The 25948-nt window shown below is 41.2% G+C and overlaps 1 protein-coding gene across 5 annotated transcripts in view; it reads left to right on the forward strand.

Annotated features, from left to right (window-relative positions):
* Positions 1 to 25142, forward strand: part of cadm2a (cell adhesion molecule 2a) — a 148766-nt gene extending 123624 nt beyond the window's left edge. For 4 of the 5 annotated variants that reach the window (XM_058627030.1, XM_058627032.1, XM_058627031.1 and 1 more), the window contains 6 exons: positions 8841 to 9002; positions 9155 to 9245; positions 9375 to 9553; positions 12368 to 12481; positions 21649 to 21771; positions 23101 to 25142. In XM_058627030.1, the coding sequence (XP_058483013.1) occupies positions 8841 to 9002; positions 9155 to 9245; positions 9375 to 9553; positions 12368 to 12481; positions 21649 to 21771; positions 23101 to 23219 (788 nt within the window). In that variant the 3' untranslated portion in view covers positions 23220 to 25142. The remainder of the gene's footprint in view (positions 1 to 8840; positions 9003 to 9154; positions 9246 to 9374; positions 9554 to 12367; positions 12482 to 21648; positions 21772 to 23100) is intronic. The other variant, XM_058627033.1, reaches the window with a different exon arrangement.
* The last annotated feature ends 806 nt before the right edge of the window (positions 25143 to 25948 follow it).

Raw genomic sequence — 25948 nt, forward strand, 5'->3', positions numbered from 1 at the left:
CAAACACCTCAGTGTTTTGCACGTTTTGCAATTATCTTCACATTTGTGACTGGGCGTCATCGTCAAACACGGCTCACGATGTGCCACAAAGGTACTTTTAAAAAGAGTCTGAATATCTTTGACGTGAAGCTGCTGCTGCTGCTGCTGCTGCTGCTGCTGCTGCTGAGCACGTGTCCTCCGCTCTGAGACCAGCACATTAGCCTCCCTTGTTTAAATCACACTGACTGGACCCCACAGCTCATTTCCACCCTCCTCCCGCTGTGTTCCGCTCCACCGACCGTCCTCTTTGTAACGGCGTGAAAGGGAGAGAACGAGAGGCCGACAGGATGACGGGATGAGAGAGGGTATTACAGAAGAGAGAGCGAGGGACATGGAACGATGGAACGATGGAACGATGGAATTCTTTCTTTCTTTTGTCAGGGAGAGAGAAACAGATGCGTCAAACACAGAACCCAGCGGGAAAGACTGTCACAGATCATCAACACGAGGGCATACGTTTGCCAAAGTTGTTGTTTTGCTTCTTGGAGCAGATTTAAGTCAGACAAAGAAATGTAAATCATCTCTTTCTAATTGAAACAACTGGAAATTTAACAAAGAAATAGAATATAACATATCAGGTGTTTCCCAGGAGCTTAAACAAAGGATTAATAAACTATAAAATGTGACTGGTTATTATGATAGTACTCCTCTAATCCTCTAATAACTAAGAGGTTTGAATCATCACAGTCTGGGATTCTCACTGACAAAACCTCTTATTGGTTCTTGATGATATTCTTTATAACCTTTATCACATTCGCGTGATCGCATTATGTTTAATTATAACCTTATAATAATATATAATATAATAATAAGTGCAGTGTATGTTTCTTAATGGTCGTTACATTATAATATTCCCTCCTGTTGCTCCTCTTAGAAACATGACATGGGTAGAAGTGGAATATTGAGGCTTCTTGTGTCTCTGTGGGAGTGGCTGCGTCTCCCTGTGGCCCACGAGTGACAGCAAAGCTTCCTGTTAAGCAAATGGAAGCTTCTTTTAAATTCACCACATAAAGGGAACAGGTAGTCAGAGAAATCCTTGGTGCCTTGAAGAAGAGGAAGTCTCGAGAGGATCCTCGTTCTCATTAAGGTCAGATGTTATAATTCTCCACTCTCTTTAATTTCAGCCTTGTACATTTTTATGTCACGATATTATTCACTGTGACAAGGATGTAGTTCTTTACCCAGAGAGGAGGAAGTGTGTGCTCAGGTGACTGAACGTCGTCTTTACTTCACTCCTGACTTTGAAATCTATTCCATTTTCTCCATATCAATAAATGATTAAAGGATGAAAGTGTTTATATTTAAATGTGAACACAGACACAGATAAATCTCGTTTCAATGTTTTAGTAGAAGTTTAATCGTAGATTGATTTATACTTATATAAAACAAAAGAGAAGTGACCTCAGTGGCAGTGTTTCTGTCAGGTTAGGAGCGTCTGAGCTGATTGTCGATGTCGTTGCAGCTCACGCTGACCTCACTGAAAAGCTTCCTCAGCCACTGACAGTCCAGCACTTTCTACCCGAGCTTAAGACCCAGCAGCTGAGCCCAGGGTCCAGATAAGCACACAGATAAGTCCAAATCAATGCAGCAGTTCCACACAGTTTTAAGCAGATATCATGGTTATCTCTGAATTTAATTAACTGTAGCAGTGAGATGATATTGGATCCATGTCATCACATTTATTCAGCTGTGTTAATCTCACACATGGACTTTTGACAATTCTCCTTCAAACTCATCCACAAACGTTTGACCTCTCTGTCAACATCATCTCTGTATGATAGAAATATTAATAATATCACCGTGATATTCTTGATTAATACTTAATAAATAGGTATAACACTGTTTTTAATTCATAAGTAATGTGTCAGAAAATAGTCTGTGCTTGTGTACTTTATGACTCATACGTTTTACACTTCATAAATGCATTTCTGCCACTGATGTTGTTATAATAATAAGCGAGCGGTGAATCATTACATAGATGATGAGTGTGGCTTCATATACACACAGATACACAGACGTGTGTTTAAATGTGGGAAACAAACTCAAGCCAGTGAGACTCCAACCTGAGGCCTGTGCTCCAGAGCCAGATTAGTGGCTTAGCGAGGTATGTGGAGTCTAAAGCCAGAGTTTTCCATGTCACAAAGCAAACATAACCTGGTCCAGACCAGATTATGTTCAGAGTGTCAGCTTGAAATCAGCCATAGAAAGCGCTGCACCTTTTCTAATCAGCCTCTTTTGACATGGTTTCAACATTCTTAAGAAACTCCATCCGAGACGAGGAAAAATGTGCTTCAACCACCTGAGCTGATCAGACCCACTTCTCCCTCTGCCTCCTGGCACAGAGTGTGTGTGTGTGTGTGAAACCTCACCGACACACATTATCATAATTTCATTTTCAGTGAGTGACACTCTCTGAAATACTACACAAATTAAAATAATAAATGCTCTCCCTGTCTTTGTGCTAACCTGAATAGATTTACCTGTTCACTTTTCAATTTCAATTTCAAAAACTTTATTTGTCCCCGGTGGGCAATTCAAGACGAGCCTCCGTGTGCTCGCTCTAATTCAGCACGGCAGCATCGGCAGCATCTGTTTGTGTTGTTGCCGCTCTTCACGTGAGACTGTGCTCTTCTGTCTCATCATTCATGCCGTTCATGCCGTTCATGCCGTTCACGTGGTCGTTAGCAGAGCTGCTTTAGCCGTTATCTTTAGCCGTTATCTTCCTTTCATGCAGTCATCATCACACGCTGTAAATAAAGCTGACCTGCACTTGTTATGTGTATATATGCATGTAAAGGTCTGTGTGAGCACAAATGAAGTGTTCATCATCCTGACAGGAGTGCGACGTGTTCAGTGTGAAAAGTCATCTGATTGTGGGTGACCACGCTGGGACTAAATGACAATTGTGACATATTGGTGTGGGATCTGTGGGAATAGAGAAGATTATATTGCCGACGCAGCCACTGGAGCAGTCCATCACCCATTCACATGCTAAGTGTGTGTGTGTGTGTGCAAGTATAAGGACATAAGCTTGTGTGTGGAGCAAAATCCAATATTCTTATTTCTCAGCCTCTTTGTCCCTCAGATCCCCTCAGTCCCCACCCAGTAATGATATATTTCTATCTCAGTTACACATCGTAACCCAGAGAGGCCTCTGCCAATATCACCACGTGTAGCACTTGTTTACACACCACTGAAGCAGAGGGAGCTGTGTGAGAGCGAGCACAGATGAAATGAATATTTATTTCAAATAAGGCTGAGGATGTTCGCTGTCTGACGAGCGTTCTCAAACTCTCTGACCTAAACTGCAGAGGTTATTGCTTCATCGTGTTATGCGATCGCTCTATTTCAAGGAGGCTTAAGGAAAAAACTCCAGATTTGATTCAGATTTGCGTGGCGTCTCTATTCTGTTGTCAAAGTTGTGAGTCAAGGACATGGAGCTATTATATCGTACCTGGCACACTCAGGTCTGCGATTCACTGCAGAGCTGAACAGCTTTTTTAAAACTTTTCTGAGTAATTGTCCTTGACTGCCTGCTGGGAGTGAGAGGAGAATGAGGTGACCATTATTATTCTGGGGTTTACTCCGGAAAGAGCTATTGAGGGATGTGAAGAGGCAATCGATCCTGAAAGTCATTCCAGAAAGAATAATGTTGACACTGATGAGAAGTGTGGCTGTGTGAACTATAAAAGAAGGAATATTAGGACATTTTCTAGTTTTAAAGAAGTACAAATGAGGCACTTTTGCACACTTTCAAATTCAGCATTGCAAGCACAATTATCCTGTCCGCCTCCCACAGGGTGGAGTCAATCAATGACCAATAAAGATGGAATTTCAAGATGGCTCCTGCAAGTCATACGGACATGAATAAAAGATGCTGAAAACCATATTCAGCCCTGGAGTCGATATACATGAGAGCATGAGAGCATGAGCAATGACATGTGTTGCTTTGTGTGAAGAGTTTATTACATTGTTTATAGACAAGAGGTTTTCCTGTTTTACACACACGTCATTTGTGTCGTCGAAACATTGAATCAATTTTCAAACAAATCATTTCATAATACAAACACACGTCTGAACCTTCATCCTCAGGATTATTCCTCCTCATGTATAAGGACTTCTCAGGTTAACAGTCTTGGACAGTGGTGAGAAAAGGGAGCTCATATTGCTACACCCACTGTCTACACACATTAAGAGCGACATGCTGGAGGTGGAGCAGCTGTCCACTTTTAAATGCCAAGACATGGAGACTGAGCAGGCTTCTCCTCGCCGAGTGAAAAGCTGTTTTCATGAATGCTCAGGGAGTTTCATGTCAGCGAGGACATTATGATACGAGTCTGCCAGCCGCTGATAGAAACTCTCCTAACATTTAAAAATGCTCCCTGGTCGTAGTCGCTCGTCAGCTGGCTCGGGACGGTAAGACAGGTCAGATAAGACAGGACATCCACGGGCTGCCAGCAAGTGAGACGCTGGTGGAAGACACAAAATGTCTCCTCCACACTTCACTGGACCTGCAGTCTCGACCATAATATGAAAAGTCTTCTGGTTTGCAGGTTGAGTAGAAAGTAGGACGTCTGAGACGTATGAGTTAATAGTTTCACGTCTTCTTTAATTGACTGTGATGTTAAATGATGTAAAGTATGTTGTCGTCCCATCACATACTGTAGGAGTGAATCGAGGACAAGGCGCCAGTCAAATCACAAAATACACGTTTGACAACATGATTTTTATTGCATTTAAATGAAACAATCTTCACCTTAACCCACAGACTAATGTACGTTTCTGTGTAACCCTCTGGTCACTGCTCTTTTCTGGGCTGTTCTCTCCTGTTATAAAAGGCATCAAAGAGTCAAATTCTCATATTTCTGTACCTGTCATTTCCTTTTTTTAATCCTCTGAGGCAACGTCTTGGCTCACAGTGATGTTTCAGAGCCGTGAGGACACAAAACAACCAAATACTGCCAGGCATTTTTGTTAAGGGGAAACAAAACAGGTGAAATTTGCAATATTGTATAGATTTTTCTTATATTTAATAAAAAAAAAACAGGAAAGTAAGACTGCAACACAAAAACCTGTGATAAATATTTATATTTCCCCTCTATTGTAGGTTTCTGGCCAACTTAAATTCAACCATTGTTTCTCAGTGAGGTCTGGAGACTCCTGCAGATCCACAGCCTGTAGCATTGAGCTCTGCAAAATAATTAGCAATACATTGCAAAAATAATGCCTTATCAGGCAGGACAGCAGGACAGCAGGTGAGGAAATATTCACACCTCTGTCTGAGACTGTGCTGGGATGACGCGGCAGCAGTGGTGCCCTGAAAGAGCGGGTTATTACGCTGAGGATTGTTGTTATGCATATGTTGTGTGCTCGTATCCAAAGGCATAGAACTTGAACTTTAGTCTGTTTGGAGCACAGCTGTGTCTGCGACTGAGCACACTGTAAATGCATTAGCTGGATATTTGCAGAGAGATGATCTTTTATGGGTTTTTCCTCCACATTTTCACTTCACAACATCTATGAGTACAAACGCTTGTAAGTAAATGGCTTCATCAGGGTTAAGATTCGAGAAGAGTCGAGGAAAACAAACAAAAACAACATGAAATTTGACAAGAAAAGAGTTCCAATGACAGTATGATGTCACAAGTTCCTGCTGACTGCTCATAACTGTACTTAAAGACGTGTTTTTACTTACTACCATTTAAAAAGAGACAAATCACTTCATGATTACATACATATTTTTTGTCCAAGTTAACTTGAGTTTATTATGAGGTCTGATAATAAATAATGAATAATTATTCAAGTCCTTCCTTTGAGCAGTGACCTCGCTCCTTTGAGCAAATGAAGAAAACTTACTATGATTACAAGGATTCAGACGTTCCTCCAGCAATTTGATTTATTTACAGTATTTTTTTTATTCATTTCTGAAGAAAAACTACCATCACAAGTTGCTCGTCGTTGCTTAGTTATGTAGCTGTTAATATTTGCCTGGCATGTCGTGGGCCTGTGAGGTTTAATGTCAACTGTTCACATTAGCTGTACCTAAAGTGTGATTCCATATTTACAGAGCAATTATACTAACTCACACATGCACTCATGTTGTACAAGATTATTATGTTCACAAACTGTGAACATAATAATGACATCAGTGAAAATGTCTGTAGTATTATTATTATCATTGCTCTTATCCTCAGTGACACAGAGACAATCAGAGTGCATTCACATGGTGGTGAGACGAGAATCTACATCAGCGTAGACACTTAAATCACGCAGCACAGTCACTCTATCGTTTCTTGATTGCTGTTGTTTCAGAGTGCCGCACATTTAAATCATTTTATTATGACACACTTTTTGCTGAAAGCAAACCTGCAATAACAAAATAAATGGAGTTTTAAGGTCAGAATAACTTCACAGGGATTCTGGTTCCTAAAACACTGCAAGTCAATATATTTAAACAAAGCCAGTATAATCTCATATAATTCTCAAATAGCATGATTTTGTTTTATAAAAGACAATATTAAGTTATTTATTTATTTATTATTGTTGTGTTCATACGTCCATTTAAGAAATTGAACACACCCTCTTGTTGGGATGTATATTTTATTTTGTTGGATCAGATAAATCAGAGATAAAGAGTGCAGTCAGATAACACTTTAGAAAATGTAGGACTGCAAAAAGAGAATGAGGAAGAGTTTGACACAGACGCTCAGGCAGTGTAATAATATTAGAAATCCACTCCCTCTTTAGCTATAGCATCTGTTTCACTCTCTTTTGTTTCCCACAGTTTCTCTTTTTGTGAAGAACCCCCTCCTCCTCCTCCCCCCCTCCTCCCCCCTCTGTGGTGTGGATGGATGTTCCAAACACTGCAGACCTGTCACTCAGTCATCTCTGGGGGAGGCAGCCTCATTGACTCGGTTGGAGGAAAGTGACTGAGCGGAAGAGTTGATTGGCAGAATGCAGAGAGAGAGGAGACAGAGGAGACAGTGGGGCGCGATGCTTAGAAAGTGTAGCAGATGAGCACAGAGGTGGGAACGATGTGGAGCATAAACTGTCTCCTTAAGAGAGTCAAACAAGGGCGCACACCGCACCACAGAGATGCTACACAGTGGACACACTGAAAATCACTCAAGGCACAGATTGAAATACGTTAAGTGTGGATTCATATGGACAAACTGGCTTGAGATGGACATTTACTGTATGTGAGCAGAGGATTAAATAAATATGTTCAGGTAGATATGTGTAACTTTCATAAAATCATAAAAATAGACTTTATAAACTCCAGATAAATTATAAAACTCTTCTCTGTACTCAAATAAATGTCAGGACGCTGCAAATATTTTACAGTAAAACTTTATTTAAAGAAGATTCAGTGAGTGCTTTTGCTTTGAATCAGAAACAGGGCTTGTTGTGTATGACACAGTATTTACGCTGTATTGTTGGTGTAAGACCTGCACAGTCCATGGTAAAACAAATAAGGAAGAGGTCTACAGTATGTGTGCCTCAATGAAAAGATACACACACACACATGCATGCATCCAGAGTGTCTTCCCTGAAAGACGATGTTCATATCTATTACATAACATAAAGCTGAACATCTGTGTCATATGTGGAGGATGAGGCTTCATCAGAACTTCAAACATCATTGAACGTCATCTGTTTCATCAACACAGCCACAGTTCTGTTATTGTTTAGGAAGTCTCTCTCTCTCTCTCTCTCACTGCTCACAGTAGAAACAGAGGAACAGACTCTCAGAAAATATATATGCTGAGCTTGTGATGAAAGTGTTGGTCGTACAGGAGACTCTGTGTCGTGTGAGGGTCAATTAGAATTAGTTAGAAAGGCCTCCGTTTACTGTGTCAGATCCGTTTACTGTGTCACTGCTTCCTGGGATGATTCGTGACGAGTAAATACGATTCCAGGACACCAGTGTTGTCAAAGATTAGTGTCTGGTCATTCTACTTTAATGTTGGGATTATACAGACAAAACAAAACTGATGGAGCGCGGCCGAGCTCGGCTGCTCGGATGCTCGGATGCAGGAGTTGCTTTGGCAAACGCTGGGGTGTTGATGGGTACTGAGGGGTGGATCAGCTGTTTGCTCTGTATCACAGGGCAGGTGTTTGAGGGAAAGCCTTGAAAGCAGATTGCACAGATGGAGAGGACTGTGCATAATGATGCTCTGCTAAGGGGCTGACTGAAGTTATTGCCAAATGTGTGATTTGCCGTGTTAATGTTTTTATCCCAATAAGACTGAAATGAGGGAGAAGTGGAGTGCTTTGAAGTGTGTGGTGAGATTTAGCTTTTGTCAGGGAGCAATAAAGCGACTCCCAAAAGGAGGCCCAACCAGGAAGTGAGCAAATGGGTTTTTCTTCGAGCTCTGACTGAAACAGAGTGATTAAAAAAACATTAGTACAGGGAGGACATTTAGTTAATATTAGGTTTACACCATATGCATTCACGGTTGTTGGTCTGGAAATCTTGGCAGGTACATCTAGACTTTAATGTTAAACTTGTAACTTAAGGACAGAGTGGTTTCACTTAAATAATTATCATTATGTCATTTCTTCAATGCAGCCAAAAATATGAATTGTGCAAACACACTTTTTGGTTCAAATATGATGCAATATTGTAAAATTCCCATTCAGGTTGGTGTTGTTATTGCACGTTTGCCGTTGTCTTTGTGGAGGAGAGAGAAACTGTGGTGAAGCAAAGTGGAGCACAGGAGCATCACGCTGATGTGTAGCCATCACACCGTGCTATTTTAAAGTGCTGCATCTGTGATTCTATGCAAATCTCTCCAAAGGTGCCAAAGAGGTGAATGCAAGTGGGAAGACGTTTACAGTACGGAGCTCTCTGCAGCTGCACGTGGACAGAAATGATGATGGAGTGGCCTACACCTGCAAAGTGGACCATGTGGCACTCACACAGACACCACAGCAGGCTACTGAAGTACTGGAGGTCCACTGTGAGTACACACACACACACACACACACACTTTGAAACTGAAACCTGTTTTGTTTGTAGCATTTATTTCAGAGTAGATTAGACATAAAGTCATCCTAATGCTGTAAGCAGTAAATATGATTGTAGTCTCTGAGTCGTGTTTGTCTGTCCTAGACGCTCCTCGTGTGGAGATCGTCCACTCCCTGGCGGTTCCTCAGGAGGGCCAGTACTTAAAGCTGGAGTGTGTGTCCAAAGGAAACCCTTCGTAAGTGTCTCGGCGTCCGTGTTAGCCAATGTCAGCCCTGATGTCAGCCCTGATGTCAGCCCTGATGTCAGCCCTTTGTGTAAATATGTAACATGTCCCGTTTCTCTCTCACATGCTCTTACCTTCTAGGCCAGATCCTGTGATGTGGACAAAAGACGGCAGTGAACTTCCTGACCTGGACAGGATGATTGTAGAGGGCAGGGACCTCACCTTCACTTCACTCAACAAGACAGACAATGGCACCTACCGCTGCGAAGCCACCAACCACCTCGGGACCAGCAGTGCTGAATATATACTCTACGTCTACGGTGAGTTCAAAGAAAAGGTGAAGTAGATAAGTGGCCAGTGGTGTTTTATGTGATCACGTCATCGGTTATTGATCACATGACACATGAAGGGCTGTACAAGAGCAGAAGCTGCACGAGGATGATGAGGTTTCATGCAGTGATGCTACACGTAAAGAGTGGGAGGAGCTAACAGACACTCAACAGACACAAACAACATTAACAGGCTCCTGATCTGCGTACTGTACCAGTGCTGAGAGTGATTAGTGAGGAGAATGAAGGCCTTTCCTTAAATACACCTGCGGCCCAGGGAAATGTGTGAGAGAGGCAGAATTTATTGCTGTGTTGTCAGGAATATCACCAGGAAGGATAAGTCATTCCTAGTAACGCCTGAGGAGGTGGAGGATAAAGGGACTCTGTGTCAGGGGGAAACAGATAGTGTTTTTCCCTCGTCTGTGTCTTCACTGCAGTTTGTCTCTCAGCATTAAGTAAGAATACTGTAAACAGGCAGAGCAGTGATACATCTCTGTTTTAGGAACTTAGATATTGTGAGATGGGAACTAAAAGACACACAATCCATGCAAGGAGACGCCTCAATCAAATATTACATTATTATAAATAGTATTATTATTATTATTACATGTGTCCAAGTCTTTATTTAAAAAGTGACCTATTTTATAATCTGTTGTTGAAATTAATATAGTCGATAGGATTTGATTAAAAACCAGTTCCAAGGTTAATGTCAGTATTCATGAAGCAGTTTCTGCAGCAGTGTGTGAAAACCTCTGCAGTCATCGCAGGATGTGTGAGTGTGTGTGTGTGTGTGTGTGTTTTCACTGTAAAGTTTCACACGTCATAAAAGCTTGGACACAACAGTGTGTCGGTCTGCGTCCACGTCCTGTGAACGAGACGCATACGTTTCTACAAGGTTGACTATTAATCACAAACAGATAAGACTCTCAGAACGATGCTATTACACTTTTATACATCTATGTATCAATATAAATATCATCTTCTAAATCAAAGGTATTTTTAAGGCGTGGCGACTTGATCTTCGGCTACATGTGATCACATCACAGCAAGGACAAGGAAAAAAAACAGTTTAATACAAATCACAACAGATCTTTGTCAGTGCTATTGTGACATCATGTGTTTTAACTCATCCCATAATACTGACGACAAGAAAAAGGTCTGAACTTTGTTTGCATATAGTGTTTGAGAATGTTTAGTGCAGTGGTGCGTAGCGTTCACAGTCCATTTACAGACGTGTTATTTCCATTCAGAGTTTTTCTTCTGAATTGAAATCTGTGTTCAGTTCTGTTCAGTTCACACACTTCATCACCTTCATTTACATAAAAGGCTATAGCAGCATATTGATTAGAAGGACTTTAATCATTTACAGAACCATTAGCTCCCACAATGAATCAAACCTCAAACATTTCATCACATGCTGGTTTTTTTCTGTGATATTCAATCGCCTCCCTGACCTCTGACCTCACTGCAGCAGGAGCCACGATGCCCATAATGACAGTATTGTTATTAAAGTGACAAACTCTATGCTGCAAAAAAGACTGCGATCCAGATTCATGACGCGTTCGTCTGAAATGGCAGCCAGTCTGTTCCTGCCCTTCATTAGTGATTAGCACACCTTTTAGCCTTTCACAATTGCTACCATAATTCTTGGAAAATACCCTTTTAATGGTTTCCCTCTGAAGAGAAGACGTTTTTTCTCTTCCCAAAGACATCCACTTAGCTGCCTGGTGATTCACACTCAGCCTGAAATGTCAGGGAGACGCAGGACAGTTGGCCCCGAGAATGAGAACCACAGCCAATTAAAAACCACTGGCTCATGAGAAAAGGAAAAAAAAGAAGAAGCAGAGCGACATAAACATTAAAAGCCAAGATGGGAGTGTAACTTTATTAACTTTGCTGCCAAATGTTCCGAACACGTGGCCGTGATGAAAACAGATTACATCATGGTACACTTGAGTTTGGAGTGGTAAAGTCCTGGATCGGGCTTGTGTTTGGACTGAGAACAGTAGCTTTACTTAGTCTGCAGACTGTGGGCTGGGCTCACAACACACAATAATGGAGAATAAACATCGGTCTGCCTGCATGTTTTAGATGTTGCCCTGATTCAGATGAACAGCTCGTTAGCAGGCCTCTGCAGGGCGTGTTGACGAGCTGTTCATCTGAATCAGGTGTGTTGGAGCAACAGCAGGGCAGTGTGACCTGAGGACCAAGGGAAGAGAACCGTCAATGGACCAGTGTTGGTACTTTTAACCAAGTGACATTTAATGGTAAACACTTATACAACTGTCTCCTTTGTTCCCTGTGGTTTTCTCCTGTTTCCTGTGGTTTCAGCAGCAGGTGTATATGTGGGTGGAGCCATTGTTCTTTGTTTGTGCTTCAGGATGCAGATCTAATGTGTCCACGTGCTGTAGAAACACAGTGACGAGTTTCTCTTTTTAAACATTAAACATTCATACAAACAGTATATTCAAATGATGCAAATAAACCCTGTCAAATATTCCACCCATGTAACATAAAAGGTTCATTGGCTTCATTTGTTATATACAATATCGCTCATTTTAACAATGTTTAACAAACAAAACCAGACCCACTAACATTTATGGGATTGATATTCACTCAGATGTCATTCAGCAGGTTCCCATCACTGTATAATGTTTGCCTTAAACCATTTTTGTTGCTCTTTTATTGGCCCTAACGCCCCATGTGAATTCATTTTGTTGTTGTTGTTGTTGTTGTTGTTGTTGTTGTTGTTGTCCTTGTATTATTTTTGTGTGTGTGTGTGTGTGTGTCTGTCCCTTCCACCAGACGCCCCAACCACCCTGCCACCATCCACCACTCCCCCCCTACATCCCATTCCTCCAGATCCTACTGCACAATTAGGCGCCCGCGCCTCAGACCCCACAGTCACTGGCAACAGAGGTACAGTACGAGCCCGCGAGTCCAGAAACCTCCTCAGCATGCTGCTCTCTTACTTTCATCTCCCTGTTTTTCTTCACTTCACTGCTTCCAGCGTCACTCTCGTCTCATTCTGGGAACGAGACACAGCATTTTGTCTACCTTTGTTTGTCCTTTGGGACTTTTATTATTAACCATATGTCTGTTTTATACCATTTTTGTACCTGTTCTTTGAAACCGAGTTGTTTTTTTCATTCAGACTTGACTCTGAGACACATTCCAGGTCGTTGTAAAAAAGAAATGAAAAGAATTCAAAAAGAATTGAAGTGTGCAAATGCAAAACTCAAAGAAGCAAATGTCATAACCAACAGATAATATCTGACCACTGGAGAAGTCTCATCATGACTCCTGACGCTGGTTTAGATCTGATTTAAAAGACACATTATAGCCACCACACAGAGTATTAATGCTGTTATCTTCCATAAAGTATATGAATAATGGCCAGTCATCTATAGGAAGATGGAACACGGCGTTGGTGAGGCATAAATTGCTGAGGTTCTCCCAAATCTCCAGCATTTCTTATACCTGCAGAGAGTAATGAATTACCAAGAGTTACACTTATGGATTTCAGCTTTAAAAACCTCTGATTTGCAGTGGAAATGAAATGACCAGCATCATCCTGCAGCAGCAGCAGCAGCAGCAGCAGCAGCAGCGATGTCATCCACACAAAACATACTGTAAGGCCATAAAAAAAACCATAACATTATTAATGTTTCAAACATGTTGTGGTGTCAGCACCTGCAACACCTTCTTAAGAGAAGTCCGGCACCTTCTTTTCCAATAGGTCACTAAGTAGGTCAGAGCTCCTCCCCTTTTCCATACAGAATGTAACAATCCCAAAATCTCACATGTGATAATTGTGAGATTTTGTAACAAGTGCTGAGTATGTTGTGATAGCAGCTGTAGCTGAAGTCCACCCATGTGTGTGTGAGTGAGCGAGCTGAGGCTGTGTGTGTGTTTCTTTGTAAACAGCTGCTAACTGTGCTAATAGTGATGTGTTACTCATGCAGTTTTCATCAGGAAAACGATGAGAAGCGTTCGTCTTTTTTGGAGACTTTTATTCGTGTACTTTGATCATATAGACGTAGGAGAGTCTACCTTCTGTTTTTGTTCCCTCTCTACAATACACTCAACGTAATGGGGCTCCAAAGTCCCATTACCTCAGAATCATTTCCTCTCATCATCGCTGCCGTCTCTAAATTACCATCTTTAGGGTCCTTCAGGTGTTAAGATTTGAGAGTGTGGCTGGACTTTGTGCAGAGACACGAGTAGATTTAAAAGGTGTAATACAAATGTTCTCTGACTGAATTATAGCCGACGCATGGATTGTTCTGAGAGTCCCAGACTCCCAGACTCCCACGTTCCAAACACTTCAATACGCAGAGTCTGACTCTGAGTTAAACAGATGTCTGGTCAGATGCAGGTGATCCAACGAGACTTTTCATGGCAGGACAGAGACAGAGAAGCCAAAGAGCAGTTCTATCACAAATGTGACGACTGCATATTCATCATGGTCCTGATGAGGAGATGCAGCTCAGGTGCGTGGGAAGTCAATTCAATGCCAGGCCCAATCAACACCTCACACAGTCAGGTGTACTAATGACAGCAGATAAATCCAGAGACTCTGAACCTGAAGACACCACGTGCTTTTACATCATGTTATGTGAGGATGTTACATGACAGACAACAAAGTGTTGTTGGACTACGGATTAGATCATTTTGTCGATTATCGGACATTTTTCCTTAAAGTAATTGTTTAATTGGTGCTTTAAAGGAACGCTGTGTAAAACTTAACAATGTCTTTGAGTAAAGTAAAGTAACTCGCTTCCCTTCCTGTGTTGGAGAATATATCAAAGATGTTTAGTTTGTCTGTTGTGGGCTGTTGTAAAAACACGGTGGTCCAAAATGACACGTAAAAAAATAAGTACAACTATTTTATCTTATCTTAATTTCTTAATCTTAATTTGACCATAAAAACAATTGAAAATACCTCAGAAACATAGTTCACAGGAGTATATTCTTGACTCATCTCTCTGAGGACGTTGACATTGTTGGATCTTCTTCATCAGTGTGTCTCAGTTCTTCTGTGATGTGTGTTTGTGTAACGCAGAGACATGAGAGGAGCTGAACCTCTCCGTATCCTCAGGGAATCTAAATATCATCCTCAGTCACAGGGTACTACACTATCTGCTTTCATGTGTCTGCTTGATTTATCACCAGCTCTTTTTTTCTTGGGCTCTGGATGAAAGCAAACAACTCCGCCTCTGTAACGCCACCATGATGTTTTGTTGTTGTTTTAAAGAAAGTTGTCTTACAGAGAAAACACACGTAACCAGCTTTGGCACCAGAGCCTGTGTGCAGATGAGCTCCATCAGATGTTCTTCTCTTTTGCCATAGGCAGAATATTAGCATTTTTAAGCAGCAGTGAGTTTGACACCACCTTTATTCTCAATGACAGTGTCATAATTCTTCCACGTTTACAGCGGTAGGATTTTTGTCATAATTGAGCTCCTGTGATTTTCCAAATCACAAAGTGAGGCCTTTTTAAGTTAGATTTTAACTCAGTAAGTCCTGTTACTATGGCAACCATGGGCCTAATGCTGCTGGACTACATATTCACCAAAAGAAAAATATCACTGGGCTAACATCAGTCCCACAGGTGGATACATATACACCTGTGGGGTGTATATGTATATATATCTATATATATATAGATATATATACATATACACATAACGCTTTAAGGCATGTGTGGCTGTATGATGCCAGGACTGATGTACTGTCTCACTGCAGTCTGTGATTCACTTTATTAAAGAAGTGCTGCAGGTTTGTCCAACACACACTGCTGCAACAGCCCAGTGAGCCTTAATGGCTGTAATAACTCTTGTGCTAAGTATCAGAGGTCAGTGTAATGTCATCAGACCCCTCCCCCCTCCCTCCCTCCCTCCCTGCCTCCCTGCCTCCATGAACACTCACACATTCTCTTCCGCCACAAACTCTGGATTCCTTCAAAATTTGCCAAATGCTTTTTCCCCGGCTTGTAAATCAGCTCTGACCTTGTGAGGCTGAGGTTGGATCACGCACACGAGTTTCTTTGGTGTTTTAAAATATTTACTATTGGCTTCTCATAATCAGCCTTGGTGTGGATGACCTGAGCCCTGGAGCCTGACACTGCTGCAGAAAAAAAAGACAGCAATTATTCATGTCTGCCGTCTCTGCCTCTGAAAAATGCACATTTACCCACATGCATGGTACATTTATTTATTTGTTGATGGACGGAGGATAAAAGTGAAGGAATGCACCGACAACCTTGAGACTCTTAATAAAAGTCTGAGCAAAAACCTGCTGAAATGTTTAAAATTGATACCAGAAGGCCAGTTGTTACCTGAGGTTTGAAACAGTGGTGGTGGTTACCTTGGTAACGTAATCCAATGTTTTGTTTTTGTTTAGTACAAAAAGCAAAAAGAACTTGAGTTTGATAGCAGTGACTGTTCAGTCAAGGACAAGAGTGGAGGCAAGAGACCCAGACGTTTGGGATTCTTTTCATCTTTAATGCTGGATGAGATTCTGCAAACACACCTAAGATACACCTTACATATTTATACCACACAGATTTAAGACTGAAGCCAAAATAAGAAGAAGGGATTCAAACTTTATGTGATTTTAGTACATCATTCATTTGTGGTTTAAATGAGGGTGTGTTTAATACAACAGCGTCATTGTTTTACCTTTTTTATTTTTAGAAAAAAATCATCAGTCAGTGCAATAAATGACATATGATAATGTATTTTATATGTATCTTTATCAAATCATGTGACCTCGAAAATGAATTAATTTTTTTAAATTGTATTTGCAGATTTAAAATTTCAACAATTCAATCGCAGTTACTGTGAAAATAAAATGTCACGTCCCAGATTTTCTTTGTAGCCCAACATTCACCTTCTTTAGGCTGAAGACCAACCTTTTGTGGAAACTCAATAAGTGAATAGACAATATTCATTCCTGGGAGGGATTTGTGACGGCTTTATTCCATTGCTATTGATCTTGTTTAAAAGGGAGGAGAGCGCGCTGAGGCCATGTGATGAGAAAAAGACATATTTTCTCGAGGGCAAGTGTCCAGGTCAGCTGTGTTTAAACCACAGAGGCGATGTTCAGGTTGCAGCTTCCCCAGGGGCAAATGGTTAAATATTGAATAGTCCCCTCCATGTTCTCTCCATTTTCTCTGCCATTCTTCATTCTTTACAGCATAAAGCTGAGGAGCACAGGAGGAATTAAAACATAATGCAAAGGTCTTTCCACTTATTGCAGGCTAAGCTTATTGATGACCTGCCACATTAACTTGCTTTGGAGAAGAATTATGGCAACAATTTGGAATAAAGTGTAGAGCAGAAAATGTGCAATCAGTAGATCCTGGGGCTACAGATATGAATTACATGTAAAAGCAATTCTATTCATTAAATCTCAATGGCAACACACACTTCCAGCAGCTTGAAGTGGTTCACACACGTTCATGCACACACACACACACACACACACGGCAGACTCATTTCGACGGCAGCAGTATGTTGACGTGAAGTTTTATTTTGTCCTTTATTCATTTTCCTCTGCTCGTCTTCCTCTGTGTCGCCTCCTCCAGTATCAGTCATTTTGGCGTGCGGCGGCCGCCGCTGCTGCTCCGCTGTCGTCTCATGCAAAGCCGTTCTTCCAAGCTAACCAGCAGCAGCAGCAGCATCATGAAGGTTATGAGAGAAAATAATGTGGAGAAACCTGCAGCAGCAGCGCAGTCTCGGTGCAGTCACCAGAGCAGAGTTGTTGAAATGAAGTCCCCTGTTGTATTTGATTGCTGTTTTGAAGTGGTTACGGCTTTTACTGAACATGAAGCTGCTTTGATAGATTGATGCTCGTAAGATGATTCAGTATTTTTGTTTTGCTTATAAGTTCATGCTGTTACCCTCCTGACCACAATTTGTTTTCATTCCTGGAAGAGCTCGAACACTCATGATAGTCTACATCCGTATTCAATGATTAGTTCATAATTTGTTCTCAGAATATAATTAGTCCACTGTGACCCAGTAAACAGTCAAGTACAAAGACACACACACACAAACAGGTCATGGTAACATTTCTGTTCCATCTTTTTAACTCGTAGCTGCTGTGTGTGTGTGTGTGTCACACACGTGCTCCTCTACTACACTCTGTGTCTCCATAGAGACTCGTTCTTCTTGGCAGTCAAACCAGCGTTAGATTTTCCAGTCGCAGCCAAAAAGCTGAGCATAATTGTCTCATCGAACAAACAAAGTCTGCAGGAACCTTTTACTTCCTGTCTGTTTACAGGCTTCTGTGTCTGCAGCATTAACACTGTGATGGAATCTTAAAGTTCCAAGTTCCAGGACACCAGTCCATCACAGAGCCCCTGAGAGACCAACAACCGTCCACTCTCACTCTCACTCTCACTCTCAATTTAAAGTGTCCAATCTGCACAAATCTGCATGTTTTTGGGCTGTGGAAGGAAACTGGAGAACCTGGAGAAATCAGACCTTATACTCACATGAGATCAGCTCTCTCCCACATTCAAAGATTCCCTGACCGACACCATAAACACAAGGACACTGCAGCTCTGTGTATTAATCTGTGCAACTTCACAAAGCTGTATCTGAGACAGACAGACACATGCTTTTAATGTTTAAATATCAATAACAGGGAGGAAGAGTGAGGGAAGCTGACGTGTATGTTAACTATTATGTAAATTCCACTCACTGATGTCATTGATGAACGATGCATCTGTTAAACTGGTGCAGAGGAGGGTTAACTGTAAGACTCTTGGATGCTTGAGTCTCTCTGGAAACACACATATTCAATATTACACACATGCAGGAAGTTTCCTATAGAGGATTCTGTATCATTTTCAGATCCTAAGTCGAGTCTTTGATATCTTTGCTCAGTTCTTCTCAGATATGAAACGCTGAAGATTAAACAAGAATAACAGAACTCACCGCCCAATGATTTCAGATCAGCTGGTCGGACGTGGACGCAGACTTTTCTCCTGCTGAGCTGTGACTGACGTGAATATTTGAGTTTACACTTGATTGTTCATTTTCAAATGTATCCACCATTTTGTCAGACCGATCCAGGACTAATATATTTGCTTAGTCACCGTTCAGTCATGAACAAGAGTTCCTCTTTGAGTTCGACTGTGAACAGTTTGTCATGCGTTCAAGAAACGTGACGATGTGATTAATGATATTCAATCTGAGCACAGATTCAAACCAGCACAGGTTTTTACAATGCCTCAGAACAGCAGTGGTTCACAGTATAAATCCATATGGAGCAGGTATCAGTGCAGCAGATAAGATGAGGAGTTAGTGAGGCAGTTTAAGAGTAACACTTTTGGTTCAGTCCATCCAAGCAGTGACTCACTGAAGCCCTGAATCCCCTTTAATTTATTAAACAAGCCCAAATCGCGAGGCCAGACGACAAGAAGAGTGTTATAAATATTAAAAGAGGAGTTTGCTCTCCCATGCTTGCATATTAAATCACTATGAGAAGAATGTATGTGCCCTTATTAAAAGGTAATGTGCTCTGAAGCCATACAAATACATCCCTCTCCTCCTCGTTGTCTTCCATTTTGCTCCAGCTGAAATTTCTGCCTTTTCCTTTCCTTTATTTTCTGTCTCTGTAAACCTTTGTGTTCCCTTGTCGTCTTTTTATCCTCCCACTTGTCACAGCTGAATAGGGCAGAATACACAAGAACTATGCTTTTACACATTAACAATGTGTACATTTGAAGTGCAAGGCAAGCAGATACTTTAGGATAATTCATTTAACATATGTATATTCTATATATCCCGTATACATATACATGTAATTTAAAAAACATGATGAGTTTAAAGTTTAAATCAGTATCAAGAAGCAGAAAATGTGAGTTGTGTTGTGGCATCTGCGTCGTTGCCTCCATGATTAATTCCTCTGTCTTTGTGACATTTAAAGGATGTTAATATGATCAATAGGCCTCGTGTTAGTGGATACACATAATAATCATAACATCTACAGTTGTGCATCATCAGCATAATGAAAATGTAGAGTCTGAACAGCACAGGGCCCAGGATGGAGCCTTGTGGAACCCCCACACGTGAGAAAAGTAATGATGCACAGAATTAGGCTTTAAAACAAACAGCTTGATTAGATGAGTGAAGGAGATAAGACAAAGAGATCATGACAAACTGCAGTGAGCACCAAAGGTAACTGATTTGTGTTCTATATTACTGTCTTATACCTGTACTTACATGGGTAGAATCGGTGCAGCTCTCCTCTCAATGGTGCTGCTAACTCATTCTAAGATGGCTGCTGCAGTATGCCTTGATCCTCAGTAGATAGAAAATGGTTATGCTGAGTCATGGTGAGGAAAAAAAACCCCATTAAAATAACGATATAAACTTCTCAAACCACCACTGCAGCATAATCGGCTTCCCTGCGGCAAACACTTTCCAAAGCACTTTCATAGTAAATCACTAAATATAGTAGTTGTGATGGAGCGGTGGGCTTATTACAAAGCAGCTGCACACATTCACAGGCTTTTTACACTGAAAACAAGTTTATGCTGTCATTCATTTGTTGTGTCTTTTGCCATGACATCACTTTGATTATATATATTTATATACATACACACCTCTGGCTGTGATTTGGCTGAAGCGTGTAGCATTGAGCAGGAACACAACTGTATGGTTATGACATGTTTGTGCCAGAACTGGGTGAAAACTGAAGCCCAGCACTCACACAGTGTGTGTATGTGGTTGTTAAATAAAAAACCACTCACTGTCCTGACAGATAGAGGTGAAGAGACACAACCATGTGTGTAACTCGACACCTAAATCCTGGCCCTCGTGGTGCGGCACCAGGGGACCAGTCTTCTGCTCTCTGCTCCACTGACCAAGCACGACTGCAGCCCACGCCACGTCTGTGTGTGTCTGTGTGTATGTGTGTATGTGTGTGTCTGTGGGTCTGTGTGTATGTCTGTGTGCATGTGTGCATGTGTGTCTGTGTGTCTGTGTGAGTGCCCGACCGAGCACCGGCGCGTGCTTGTCCACTCGTGCAGTGAAGTGTGACGGCCGAGTCGCTCGGACCATGGAGAGTGATGGTGTGCGAGTGGAGCAGCTGTTCCATCTTACCACGTGGACTGACTTGGAAAGAAAGGGAGAGAATACCATAGAGGAAAAGAGGTGACATTATACTACAGGGTGTGTATGTGTCAACCAGAGCCATCTTTAGCCCACATGCTAACACACACACACAGAGTCCTGCCACTGAGGGAAGGATAATGAGATGAGCGCTAATATCTCAGGTGTCATGGACTGATATGAGTTATACAGGTTCCTCCGTTACCCACTGCTGTCACTGTCAACTTTATTTGAATTTAATTTTTTCCTCCTCACTCTCGCCTCAGGTGGCTTGAAAATCAGACTTTGTGAAAAACAAACTTTAATAAGGTGAATAAAGGAAAGAGAGAGGGGGCGGGAACCTTTGATGTGTTTTTGCATGAGGCGTGAAAAAGCTAATATAGCAGATTTGTGTCTCACATGACCCTGACAATGATTTCTGCCACTCTTCTGGGGAATTGTACCACCTCTCTCACACCTAATTTATTTTCCTAACAGCAATCGTTCTTTGCCAGGAAACAGTCAAAAGACTGATCTTTCCTTTTCATTTTCCATTGGATGATTTATTTACTGTGTTCCACTCTTCCACACGCTGACCTCGTTTGCATGTTGGGGACTCCTCGCGGATGCTGCTGAATTATTCACCCCTTTTCCTGACTCCCGCTTTTATTCCGTCTTGCCTTGATTTTGCAGGATGAATGCGTGTCTGCCCGTAGCTGCTCTTTGTGTCAGTGTGGTGTCTGTCTCTCTTCCTCGCTTTCTCTCTCCGTTATTATTCTCAGAGAGCCCGGCAGTTCTGCTCTGACGGCATGATGTGAAAGGCACGAGGGATGACAGCAGCTGAAAACAATCATTAGATCAGGAACAAGCTGGGAATAATCTTCTCCTTCCTCCTCCTCCTCGCTGTGTTTCATAGTGTCTCACTTCACCAGGCAGCAGCGTCATCTGCTCTCTCTGTGTCTCTCTGTCTGTCCTCAGATCCCAACGCTCTGGGACAGCACGGCACTGACCATGCCCTGATCGGAGGAGTGGTCGCTGTGGTGGTCTTCGTCACCTTGTGTTTAATCATTGTTCTGGGAAGATACCTGGCCAGGCATAAAGGTAAGTCCACTGTGGACAGGAAGTGACTCTCTTAAGGTTTACAAAACATGTCCGACTCGTCTCATGAGACATCACACTTGTCCCCAAATGCTCGAGTTATGCATTTGTCATCCTGACAGTAAAGAAGGCCATGTGCAACTATTTGAATTTGACATGATCAGACATAATCCCTTACCCTAAGCCAGTGTTTCTGCCCTGCATGTTTTACACGTCGCTCAGCTCAGGAGCAGACACACTGTCCTCACCTCAACTCTCACCTGAGCTAAATGAGCCTAAACTTAATGTTTAAATCAAGTCTTAAGCCATGAACAGGGATTTTAAGGACGAGCCAAATGATCCCTCCTTTCACAAAAGTCCTCACTTTCTCTGGTTTACAAGGTTTTTGTTCCTCACAAAGAACAGAATTTCCACAATTTAATATATTATAAATAATAAATATTAAAATAAATATTAATATATTATAATATTCTACTTTTTCAGTATCAAAGTACCTCAGTGACCATTGCTCTACTAATGGCTAATTCAAGATACTGTACATTTAATATTTAATAATGTCAGTTTGCAAAAATCTAAATTAATTTTTAAAGTTTCATTATAAATCTTCTAGATTAGTAAATCAGTTTGGAGAGTGTTACATTATATAGATGCTGATGGGGAACTGAAGGGTATTTTTAAATAATATAATTGCATGTGAAATAAAAAAAGAAGCACTAAAACAAAGATATTCACATGAAATATAATATATACTAAAATCCTAGAGTAAGAACTGTGTCCCATTTATTTAGGTTTCTTTGTAGTTAGTGACACAGAAGCTATTGAATAACTATTCATTTAAATGATAATTGAACTGAAATATAATACAGAGAGTTAAGGGAACTTAAAATGTAAAATGTAAGTTTATTAAAATCCAATATTAACTTTTTGTGAGGGCCAATATATTTTAAAATAACCAGAAAGTCTTATCAACAACATGACAGTAAATTTGTATGGTATAAAAATGCATGTGTTGATGTTTGTGAGTAACAATAAAACACTTAATGACTAAATGTTTGTGTACAATGCCTTAAACGGAGTTGTTCTCCTGAGCTTCACATGAGTCGGAGGTGCAGCTCTTTGACTGGTGTTTATTTTCCACACGTCTCTGCTTCATTAGCATATGCTGCACTCGCCGAGCTTCTCCCCTGTAGTGTGTGTGTGTGTGTGTATATGAATAATGTAGCTTTACTTGTGTTGTCTTCAGGTGTGTTTTTCCTCCTCCGGCAGCAAACAGCGTGCAGGGCTGCTCTCTATTTGTTTTCCTAAATAAAGGTTTGTCTTTCATTTCCTCAGGAACATACTTGACAAACGAAGCCAAAGGAGCGGACGACGCGCCCGACGCCGACACAGCCATCATCAATGCCGAGGGCAACCATGCGCACGCAGAGGAGAAGAAAGAATACTTCATTTAGACTGCAGAGGGAGCTTTGCAGCTCCTTTCTTTATTCCCCTTCTCCCTCCTTCACTCTCTGTATCTCCTTTTCTCTCTTTCTGTCTCGCCCTTACTCTTCTCCACCTGTGACCACTGCCCCCCCGCCGTGACCACGAGGAACCTGCAGGCAGTCCACAGACAGAGAAGCTCCCCGAGTGTGTTCCTGTTACTGCCTGGTGTTGGGCTCATTTCTATCATTTACAACTTGTCCTTCATTTCTGTCTTTTCCATTCACTGCCAGTCTCCACAGGTATCTTACCTTACCTTACCTTACCTTACCTTACCTTATCTTACCTTACCGTACTCCTCACCTTTGATCTCAGTCCCTGGAAATAAGCGTTTCTACCATGACTGCTTCTAACACGTTCTTCTATTTCTCTTCAAGCAGACACACACACACACACACACTCTCTATATCCCCTTTGTTCACACGTCGACACACACACACACACACACACATATCATGTCTGACATCAACACGGTGCCTAAAAATACAGACGCCATTGAACTTCTGTCAATGCCTTCATGTATGGTCTGTGAGTAGCGATGGTTACCTGGACCGTCGCCTCATCATTCCCCTCACACAGCTTTTAATTATGCGTTGCATCTTTTTAATTAAATGAAGATCTGTGCTGTTTTACGCCTTATACATGTCTATCACACTGAATATGGTACTTTTAGAAGCTCCACCCCCAGCGCCACCCCCCCCCTGCCCCACCTGTCCCCTCTAAATAGACTTGTAATTAATCAGTCGAGCCCTGTAAGATAAGAAGAAGGTTTTGTGTGACACTGTAGTATGATTTTGTCAGATAAGTGTATAATATGATTTTCATTACTAGGGTTAGGGTTAATAAAGGGTATTGTTGGTATTGTTTAGAGCAGAGAATACACACCAAAAATATGCGAAAGGTACTAGATGAAGCATTCCATCAAATAAACTTGAGCCGTTATACTCGACCATTTGCTGAACCTGCTGTCCATATGTACTGTCGTGTGTATTTCCCTGCACTTCAGTCAAACACCAACGCCAGTGTCCGTGTTATTCACGTCAACAACCGTTCAGGTGTATGCTACAGTCAATCTCCTCTCTCTGAAAGCTGTATAAATTGTATTGAGGTGATTTTAGCTTTTCACTTTGAAGAATTTTGTTTGTGTTAATGTGACAATTTTAAGCCTGAAAGACCCCATGAAATGTAACGTGCAGCAGCTGAAAACACAAACACAGACAGGAATCCTAAGTCGAGGTCAGGGCAGCTGTACATTGTGGATTGTTCATTCATTTATGTCCATGTGCCGACTTCTAGGTAAACAACCATTCATTTTATTACTAAATACAAGGAGTGGTGAGATGAGTTTGACTAAAGTCATGTTTTTTTTATGCATTACCAGCTCCTGCTCGTCTCTGAAACCATGTTTTCATTTCACGGGGCCTTCAAGCAAAAAAAGAAAAAAAAGAGAAAGGAGTGAGTGAGTGAGTGAGTGAGTGAGTGCTGGGTCATAGATCTGCAGAAGCCTCTTTTTCCAAAACTGAACAATAGAGAAGCACAAAAATGACTGAATGATGTTACTTTTCCAACCATGAGATCATCTTTATTATAAGAAAGCTTTTGTTTTTCTAAATGTGAGATAATTCATGTTCTCTGATCATTTTGGTTGAAATGGTTTGACGCTCCCTGCTGTATATTGTGTCTGCTAAAATGTGGTTGATTGTGAAAAATTAGCTGTTTCTGGATTGTGGATTCCTTTAAATTTGTAAATTAGCCACTTTAATCTATTTCCTTTTTTTTTTCCTTCCATTTTTTTATTGCATAATCCTTTTAGTCACATTTTGAAAACATGTATTTTGTTCTGGCTCAAGGCATGTATATAATGTGTGAGAACTAAAGTTTCATAGTACACATTAGCATGTTTTTGTTTGGTTCTTTATCATCATTAATTGATTTAAACGTAGACAGTGGCCTCTTGAGTTGTGAAAGGATTTGATGTTGTAGGAAATGTGATTAAAAAAATAGGAGAAAATAGAAGATTTAATGAAAGAAATGTGGTGAAACAACGCAGTCTTAGATAAAACAAAGACTTTACCAAATCCTTCAAATGCTCATTTAAAATGGAGGCGTTGAAATGTGTACACACACACACACACACACACACACACACACACACACACACACACACACACACAAGAGGAACAAAATAACTTGGTATCTTCCTTCTCTGTCCGTAATATTGCAGCTAAGCAACTTTCATCACTTTGCAGGAGTTTGGATGATTTACTCTCCTGTGAACGCGTGATAAACACTTTGGCTTCTGAAAATTAAAGACTTAAATGTAAGGCACTAATCTTAAGGGAGCAAATTATTACCAAGGGCAATAAAATAGTGAGCCCATCTGTCTCCAATTCACTGGCCAATTTACAGCATTATGCAAATGAGGTCAGCGAGTGTAAGGTTCTTGTTCTACGTGTGAAAGTGGAGCAGCTCGGGCTGGAAATCACAGGTTAGGAATCATGAATCATGAATGATGAATGATGAATGATGAATGATGAATCATGAATCATGAATGATGAATGAATCGTCACAGTTTAGCCTAAAGGCTTGTTTATGCAGTTTTCTGTGTGTTACAGTTTTACAGGTGTAACGTCAGCCACTCAAACACTCATCTGCTCTTTAACCTTCACTCTCATGTTGGTCACAGTCATGTGACGTCTTC

The sequence above is a fragment of the Solea solea genome, chromosome 4 (genome assembly GCF_958295425.1).
Source record: "Solea solea chromosome 4, fSolSol10.1, whole genome shotgun sequence".
NCBI lineage: Eukaryota > Metazoa > Chordata > Actinopteri > Pleuronectiformes > Soleidae > Solea > Solea solea.